This window comes from Tamandua tetradactyla, chromosome 5 (genome assembly GCF_023851605.1).
Source record: "Tamandua tetradactyla isolate mTamTet1 chromosome 5, mTamTet1.pri, whole genome shotgun sequence".
Lineage (NCBI taxonomy): Eukaryota > Metazoa > Chordata > Mammalia > Pilosa > Myrmecophagidae > Tamandua > Tamandua tetradactyla.
The window spans coordinates 21,504,372-21,513,304 of NC_135331.1; the positions used below are offsets into that span (position 1 = coordinate 21,504,372).

Here is an 8,933-nt window from a genome sequence, read left to right on the forward strand (position 1 = left end):
TGAAATACTTTGAAAATAAATGTCTCTAGAAATAGAATTGCAAAATATTTGGAATAGTGATATTGTTACTTGTGGTTGGAGAGAGAAAAGAAACTGAACCATATCCTGCTGCGAGGTTCTTATTGTAGGAGAGGGACTGCCTTTCTTTCTAACTTACCCTTTTGTTCTCTGAGAGTGAATACTCTGAGAACTTCTGGTAAGTTGTTAACCATTCTGGGTGACATCCAAGTTTTTACATGGCTGACCTGATTTATACATTGTTTAACCTCATCCCATTTGGTTTGAGAAAGCAGCAGAGTTTGATCAAAAAACAAAAACAAAAATAACCAAAAAAAAAACCGAGTGCACCAGTAGTTCAGTGACAAAATGCTCACCTTCCATGCAGGAGACCCAGGTTCAGTTCCCAGACCATGCACCCCCACCCCCCGCCAGAAAAACAAGAACACCCACTTTTTTAATGAGGCCAGCAAACTTTAGGACTTCAGTGAAGGATTTCTGTTTGTACACGGCACAGAGTTATTCACTTTACTGTAAATTCTTCCTTCCTCTGTTCTGCCATATAAAGGTGCTTCAGTGTCTTGGTTTTTAGTCTGTGTTCCTGGCTCTACTGTGCTAACCTCCCCTGTTTCTACCCTTTCCCCTTTTTCTTTTTTTAACACAGTTGGGACCTTTCCTAATATTATTATCTCCCACTAGTAAGAGAGTAATCATCTGTGTTTGAGGATGAGACTTAGTCTTCATGGTGTGGACTGTTGGAGGATCCTCAGAGAAAAAGAGGAAACCATAATTTCTCAGTCCCCTTTCTAAAAATTATATAGCTATCTTTCTTCCCCCTTTCGCAGCTCTCCCTTCTGTCCAATTTCTTTCATGCCTCATGTATCACTGATTTTCCTGTCAGTGCATGGTTTCAGTGTCTTATATCAAGCAAAGTGTTTCGCAGCTTTCCAAAGTACAGTTTTTGACACTCCTTAAAGTAACCTTGATACCAAGAACAGCACCTTCTCTAGTGCTCTCTCGCCATTTAACAATGTGCTTCACTTTTCATTTCCTCTAGTTCAGAAGTGCTGTGCTTGTATTTCAAACTAAAAAATGTGCTTACATTGTATTACTGTCTTTAATAGTTGTCAGAAATATTAATATCTTCCCTGAGGCCATTTCTGGCTTCAAAGATCACAATATGGTGCCTGGTACAATTTGGGAAGTTGTCTTTTGTTTGTTTATTTGTTTTTAAATTGTATAAATCCTTTCAAAACATTTTATGATCTTGTTTTTTTTAAGACCATGAGGGAATAATGCAGAGATTTTTTTAATCACTAGTTAATTTTTTTGGCTTAAAACCAGAATTGTTCTGTAGAAATTGTATTTTATAAATTACCCACTGTTTTATTAAAATATGTAAATTAGTTATTTACATATCCAATACAAGACTCTCTCATTTATAATCTTGCATTACTTGTAGTAATTAAACCCAGGCCTTGTCCTCTTGTTTTTCCCTTCTGTTGATCTGTGCATTATGCTCCTGGTAAGTGGACCCATAACCCATGTGGACACATTCAAACTTTGTCCTGGTTCCCTGGGCCATGCAGGCTACACAGTCACTGTCCTTCCTGCAGCTGGTCTCATCTCTTGGGCCTCCAGCCACGCTCTGCGCTCTCACACACACATTTCAGGGTTTATTACATGTCATGCATGAAAGCCTTTTTGATGAAGAATGTCAATTTGAAGTTGCAAAAATGAATTCCCTCTACTAGAAGGGGAAGACTTACTCATTAATCTGTGTGTGCTTTCTTTTGTGGCTTGTTGAGGACTTCCTCAATTTGTTTGTAATGAATGAAATTTTGAGAGGTGTCCTTAGGAAACATTTATTCTCTGTGTAGCAGGGAGAAAGGGTAAATTGTATTTCTGGGTCAAATGAAAATCATAACCTGTAAAACTCAAGTATGATTCTAAGTTAATGTGATATGAATGTGCATATTGGTTCAAGAGTCATTTCTGCCTGGCACAAATTATTGCTGTGGACATTGCTTTTTCTCTTTTTCAGTGTCTGTGACCAGATGAGTTGTTGCCCCTCCTAATTTGCAATTTAAATAGCTCTGCAGGCATTGGCATTTTTGTTATTACAAGGTTTAATTAAATTTAGTTAAATTTAATGGTTAATTAAAATATAGAAATTCTTAATATTTAAAATAGTTTGGGTATTAGATTCCCTACAAAGATGAAAGACAGAGGATGCCTATGACAGTCTTTAAACTGAAGACAACTTTGTGGTTTAAAAAACTGGGGAAAGGCATGTTACTTGAATGCTGAAAGGCATTTGGTTCTGTATCTGAAAGGAAAAAAATTAAAAATGCAGCCACGTGGGCTCTGGTATAAATCCAAACTTCCAGTACTTAAAGTAGTATTTTCTAACATGCTAATGAAGGGCTTTTCTAATATCCCATTTCCCTCCTCAACCATGGGTCAGTCTCCTAGAAACAAAACTCAGGCTTGGTAGCAATGTGATATTGAAAACTGCCACAGAATGCCATCAGAAGTTTGTTTTTGTCTCACTGTACCTTTTAGCACAGATTACTCAGGATGGAAACCCAACACTTCCAAGGTTAGGGGAAAACTGGTCTCCTATGATGCTTGTCACAGTACTAAGAAAAAGAATCCTGGATGAAACCAAAGTGTGTGTTCTACCAGTTCACATCACCTAAGAAATTAAGATCATCAATCATCTATGGAAAAGAGGCTATCTATAAAGAAAGATATGAATCTGTTGCCTCTTTGTGCATCACAGCCTTTGTATGGTGTAGCCGAGGCACTGGACGACTAGGCTTGAGCTCAGCTCTCCTCTCACTGCAGGACTTTGGACAAATTCTTCACCTCATTGTGTCTCAGTTTCCTCATCTGAAAATGGGCTTGATCATAGTGCCAACCTCATGCAGCTGTTGGGAAGGTCGAGTGTGTTCTGTAAAACACCTAGAACAGAGCATGGCATGAAGTCACTGTTCTTGTGCTCTGGCTGTGGTGATGCTGTATACCGGCCTTTGTGGAAGTCAGGTAGCCTGGAAGAAGGGGTGCAGACGGCACACCTGATGCACTTGGTTTCCTCGGAGCTTGTTAGTGAACAGAGGCACTGCATTTTATTACAAACAAGTAATGGCAGCTTCGTGGAAAAGTAGATAAATGTCGAACAAGTATACGAAGCAGGCCTTTTGTGTTTTCTCTACACAAAGTAAAGATTTTGATTCCTCAGCAATTCAGAGGCATTTGAATGGGAGGCATTTGGAAGTGTCCATTGGTTAATCAGTTGTTGAGATATAGGCTCCAATTATAATTTTCAGCATTCTTTTTTTTTTTCCAGTCCTTTATTTTTAACCTCTGTGACCTTGTGCATGGAAATCTTTGTTTCTCTTTTAAGCAGTTAGGAGATTGTACACATAAGGAATAAATGGCCAACATGAAGGGATGTGAATATCTTTAGATATAAACTGCTCTGTGGCTTCACCTGGCTAGTGTCTTTTGCCTGCATTTCATACCTGGGGAATTTCTGTATCAGAACTGTTGTACTTGCAGAGGAGAAAGGAAACCTGCTTTATAACCGTGGGCCTTCATGGTTATAAAACTGTGTCTGGTCACAGCTTCCACCCTTTCATTAGAGAAATGTAAATGGAAGTTGTTCTAGCCCCTGAGTACTCTCAGTCTCTGATCTATTGTCACTGTTTTTGAATAACCTCTTCAATATTCTTGCAGTTATATTCCCTGCTCAGAGAGGATACACGTAGCTGTTACAGAAATGGCAGCATTATTCCCCAAAGTAAGTCACTTCCTATATACTTGGCTCAGCTCCTCGTAAGTCACCTGCAAGCAATTTCTAGATGACTTTTATATTATGTTGACTTTTTTGTAGCACAGTAAGTTTTAAATATGCAAACAGCCCTACAGGGCTTTAAAATACTTTCATTCTGCATGAATATTGGTCTTAATAAAATGAGTGTATACAAGTCAAGTGATAACAGGCAAAACATGAATAAAATTTTATCTGGAACAATTCATCCCAGTGGGTTAATATTTCTCAAGGAATACCTCAAAATAGCACATACTACTGAAATTATGTTTTGTAATTTGATGTTTGAGTCAGAACATTTCATTCTCTCTTACACTGAAGATTGCAGGGCTCCCAGTTTTCAGAGCACCCTAGGTGAAAAAGTGCATGAGCAATGTGAGTTGTTTTCAGAAAAAGAATGCTTGTCCCTTGCTCTTGGATGTCATGGCGAACAGCTGTGTCTTTCTGTCTAGAAACCCAAGTCCGACATGGTGAGGTCTTCCCTTCGTTTACTGAGCTCCAGTGCCTCTCGTCTCCAGTCAGAGTGTAAGAAGGCCCTCCCAGGGGGGCCCAGCTCCCCCACGGACATTCAGCTGGTCACGCAGCAGGTCATCCAGTGTGCATATGACATCGCCAAGGCTGCCAAACAGCTGGTCACCATCACCACCAAAGAGAACAACAACTGAATAGCCAAGGATCGTCCCTTCCATTTTCTAGACTTTTTAAAGCACCATTTCAAATTTGACACAGAACTTTTCAGGTTTTTACCAAAACATTTAATGACAGTTTAAAAATTTTTAAAAGAGAACTCAGTATTATTTTTGCATGTTTTCTAACAAATTTTCAACTATTAATTTAACCCACTTGCCTTATTTTGTGCCTGTTTGCTGGTTTCCTTTTGTGCTCTCAGTGACTCTTGAGTTAATGGTCATATACATCCAAAAACATAGCATCTCTGTTTAAACTTTTTTGTCCCTCAGAACTCTCTGACTTTGGTTGAAACTATAAATAAGATTTTTCAGTAAAACATTTTCTTGAGAGAGTTGGATAAAAAAAAAAAAATCAACATTTTCTGTTCCATAACAAGCATTGTGCAATAAGAGAATTTTCCATCGTACCACAAAATCTTACGTTTGGGGTATCTCCAAGCGTTTATGTAGAGAAAGGACTTTGCCGCTTTCTAAAAACAATGTAATACTCTCTCTCAGAAGGAAACAGTGAATCATTCTATTTCATGCAACTGCTTTATCATGTTAAATGTTCTTTATTTAAATTTTTAATCTTGACCTTCTTTTTCTTTATATTTTACTGTCATCCTGAAGTCTCCATGGAGTCAGATGAAGTATTTGTCCTCAACATGGTGTCCCATTTGGCCATGTTCAGGGTAGGCAACCATCCATTCACAGTATCACGCTTAGTCAAGTACTCTCTACTTTACCACTGTAAGCCAGAAATTTCAAACATGTAGCAAAGAGGAGCATCAGTCTAACAAGCCAGAACTAATTTTGTACCATCCATTCAGATATCACTGCCATGAACTCTTGGGAGAAGAAATAATTACTCCCTGACATTGTATTACATCTTTCATCTAAAACTCAGCTATGCCTTTAACCATGAAAAACTTTCTCACATGACCTGCTTCCAGTTCTCATCGCCTTTAAGGACTTGTTATAAGGTAAGATTTGTACAATCATCTGAGTTTGTTTCTCCTTCATTACCTCACTGTTACTTAAAAATTAGAGATCGATTTTCAGAAATTTCTTAGGAAGTGTACGCTAGCTAACTGCCAGCTGTTCTGTTCCAAAGTTACGAAAAAAATATAGGTTTAAGTTCTGGAACATTCTAAGATTATTTTTTAAATTACTTAAAAAGACCTTTCTTGTTATGAATGTTAAAATATATTCTTGTCCCTGCTTATTGCAGCAATTTTGAATGGGTATGGTTCAGATGCTGACCTAGACCAGAGGAGGCCAAGCAGTAGTGCAGGCCTGTGGATGGGCAAAGGGAGTCAGGTGCAAGGCATGAGGGGTAAGGGGGACTACTGGGGAGCCCTGGCCTGCCCACTAGGGACAGCAGCTCCCCAGCTCCAGCCACACTGCCATGTGAGAAAGTGGGCCCAGGGTTGCTAGAGCTTTGATTTTTCTGGAGACACCAGGAATCTGGAGGGCTTATGTGTCTGTCATCTCTCTGTTTTTAAATGGCAACTCATGCAAACATTTAAACCGAACGTGTGTGGTTGAGTCACAACCTCTCTGTCCCACCGCCTCGTAACCTCTGCCACAGCCACAGACTCTGCTACCTGAGGGCGTGACCCCCCTGGTTTAGCCTCTGAGCCTTCCCTGTGATGTAGCCGCCTACCTTGGGTTAAGTTGCTGTCTGTCTTTTAGCCATAGATAGTGGCTTTTTACACATGTGAAGAAGTCAGAGTAATCAAAGTACAAGTTGTCTAAATGCATACTAAATTAGCCTCTATTTTCACAGAACTGTTTGATTTAAACACAACTTTTAGCCTGACCATATGCTGTCATGAAAAGAACACCATGATGGTGTGTGTTTACTAAGTCCTGGTGTGTGGACACTTTTGTCAGATGTTACTATACTGCCAATAGCACAGGGAAAAGAGTTCTCATCTCCAAAAGACTTGTCTCACTTGTTAGTCTGCACAACCCTAAGTGCCATGGTATTGTTGGATGCTGAGATGAAGCTCCAATTGTGACAGCCTTCTATAAGGTATCCTCTACCTTATGTTTAAGCACTGTCTGATAGCCTTTTCTGCAAGCTTCATGTACTTAGCTGTCTCTCCTCTTTCTTGCAAATACCTGTCCCTTCTTTTGGGCCTTCCAGGGTCCTTGGGAAAGGCCTAGCGGCAATCCTGAGTTGGTGCCCTTGGCCTCGCAGGGAGGATGGGCTCCTGTTGGGGCTTTTGAGAGATGAATTGTCTGCAGTAGGTGAAGTGGTGTCTTCACTCAAACACTCCAGGACCTACAACACAAGACGTTGTTTTTATCCCTCAGAGAAAGTCAAGGACCAGCAAAGCATTTCTAATTGTAAGAATACCACAGAAGAGTTTGCTCTGAAATTCACAGTGCCAAACTCCAAATGAAACTCCCTGATGGAGTGGCGCCCAGTGACAGGAGGGGCTGCAAGTCCTCATTAAGATGGCCCATACACTTCTTTCACCTGATGTGAGATTCTACGTCTGTTGTCCTGCTAGCAAATTGCACCTTGTCTGAACAGTTGTTCTGGCCACCTTTTGCACATGAATCCATAGCCTTGCACTAATAATGTCTTTGTAATGTTTTTTTATCCCTTGTTCTCAAATACACTACCCCACTCCTAGGCTAATAGGACAGAGTGCACTTTATGAAACTGGCACTTGCTGAGCAGAAGGTAACAGCTCTACCCCTGAAGTTCTTTAACTGAAATCATCTGCCTCGGAAATGCAAATAGTTCTTATTTGCCAAAGAACAATGGATTGGGCCCAAAGATCAAATACAGCAGTTTATAAAATTGGGACTATAAACGCACAACTCAGGAGCTGTTATACAATTCCTTTAACGATTTAAATTGCAGAACCAAGAGTGAAACTAGCATGTTTTTTGTCCTCAACAGTATCCATGAGCTTTCCAGTAATATAATTTTATTTCTTGTCTTGGTTGAAGGAAACCCTTGTTTTTACAAAAGACAAATATGCTGCATAGGAAAACTGAAATGCCTTTTATTCACGTGTGTTTTGTCCATGTCACACATTCTATACTTATTTTTTCATTTTTATTGTACATTCTATTCCTGTAATTACTGTACAACCCTTTGAGCGTTGTAAAATCGTTTTTGAATTTGTGCCTGCTAGTTATGCAATAAACAGGCTGTATACATGTCTTTGTGGTAATGCTGTGCTCCTTGTCCATTATCTGATGTTTCCAGATACTCAGTAAAAATTCTGACGAAGTTCTTCTCCCATATCACCATCTTTAGTAGGAGTCGGTTTCTAATATGCTTCCTCCCTTGAGGCTCTTAGCAGCTTTACAGTGATGAGGACCTTTCCTCCTCTGAGCTCGGCAAACAGCTTTCCTAATAGGAATCCCACATCAAAATATTAGTTCCTTGTGTAGTTCCTCCTTGGCTTGATTTTTAATCTTCACCTAAATGTGGCTGAGCACAGATACCCTGCCCTCTAGTAACAGGTGAACGGGGCAGAGCTAGTTCAGTCTCTGAAGGCCTCCAGTCTTTTTTTACTTGCAAAGAAAGGCCCATTGTGCAGGCTCAACTGGGAACTGTGGAATAGATTTACATCTGGGTTCATCAGCACCGCCCAGTCATCAGAAAATTGTCCTCCGAAGAGGTGGCTTGGGACTCTTACAGGGGAGAAGTCTGGGGAAGGCGGAGGAGCATCTATGCTGTGTGATCCAGCCCCTCTTTGAGAATGTTCCTGAGGATGCAGGACCCAGCAGCTCCTCAAGCTGGAGCCTGCATCAGATATCCTGGAGGCCTCGCTGAGACACAAACTGCAGTGCACCTGCACCACCCCCACCCCCGGAGTTTCTGGTTCAGCAGTTCTGGGCTGGGCCCTGAGCATCTGCATCTCTGACAAGTTCCCAGGTGATGCTGAAGCTGCTGATCAAGGGACCACACTCAGAACCTCTGCCGTAGATCATTTTCAGACCCTGCCAGGACGCGGGTCCTCACCTGCTATTTTTTTTTTATTAATTAAAAAAAATTAACAACAAACAAACGAAAATATTAACATATCATTCCATTCTACATATGTAATCAGTAATTCTTAATATCATCACATAGTTGCATATTCATCATTTCTTAGAACATTTGCATCGATTTAGAAAGAGAAATAAAAAGACAACAGAAAAAGAAATAAAACTGTAACAGAAAAAAAATGATTATACATACCATACCCCTTACCCCCTCGCTTTCATTTATCACTAGCATTTCAAACTAAATTTATTTTAACATTTGTTCCCCCTATTAATTATTTTTATGCCATATGTTCTACTCGTCTGTTGATACGGTAGATAAAAGGAGCATCAGACACAAGGTTTTCACAATCACACAGTCACATTGTGAAAGCTATATCATTATACAGTCATCATCAAGAAACATGGCTACT

The 8,933-nt window shown here is 40.0% G+C and overlaps 1 protein-coding gene across 10 annotated transcripts in view; it reads left to right on the forward strand.

Moving 5' to 3' along the window:
- Nucleotides 1–7,689, forward strand: part of GIT2 (GIT ArfGAP 2) — a 51,229-nt gene extending 43,540 nt beyond the window's left edge. For 8 of the 10 annotated variants that reach the window (XM_077160061.1, XM_077160055.1, XM_077160059.1 and 5 more), the window contains 2 exons: nt 3,739–3,802; nt 4,285–7,689. In XM_077160061.1, coding sequence (XP_077016176.1) covers nt 3,739–3,802; nt 4,285–4,497 — 277 coding nt within the window. In that variant the 3' untranslated portion in view covers nt 4,498–7,689. The remainder of the gene's footprint in view (nt 1–3,738; nt 3,803–4,284) is intronic. The other 2 variants (XR_013175631.1, XR_013175632.1) reach the window with 2 other exon arrangements.
- Nucleotides 7,690–8,933: the final 1,244 nt, after the last annotated feature.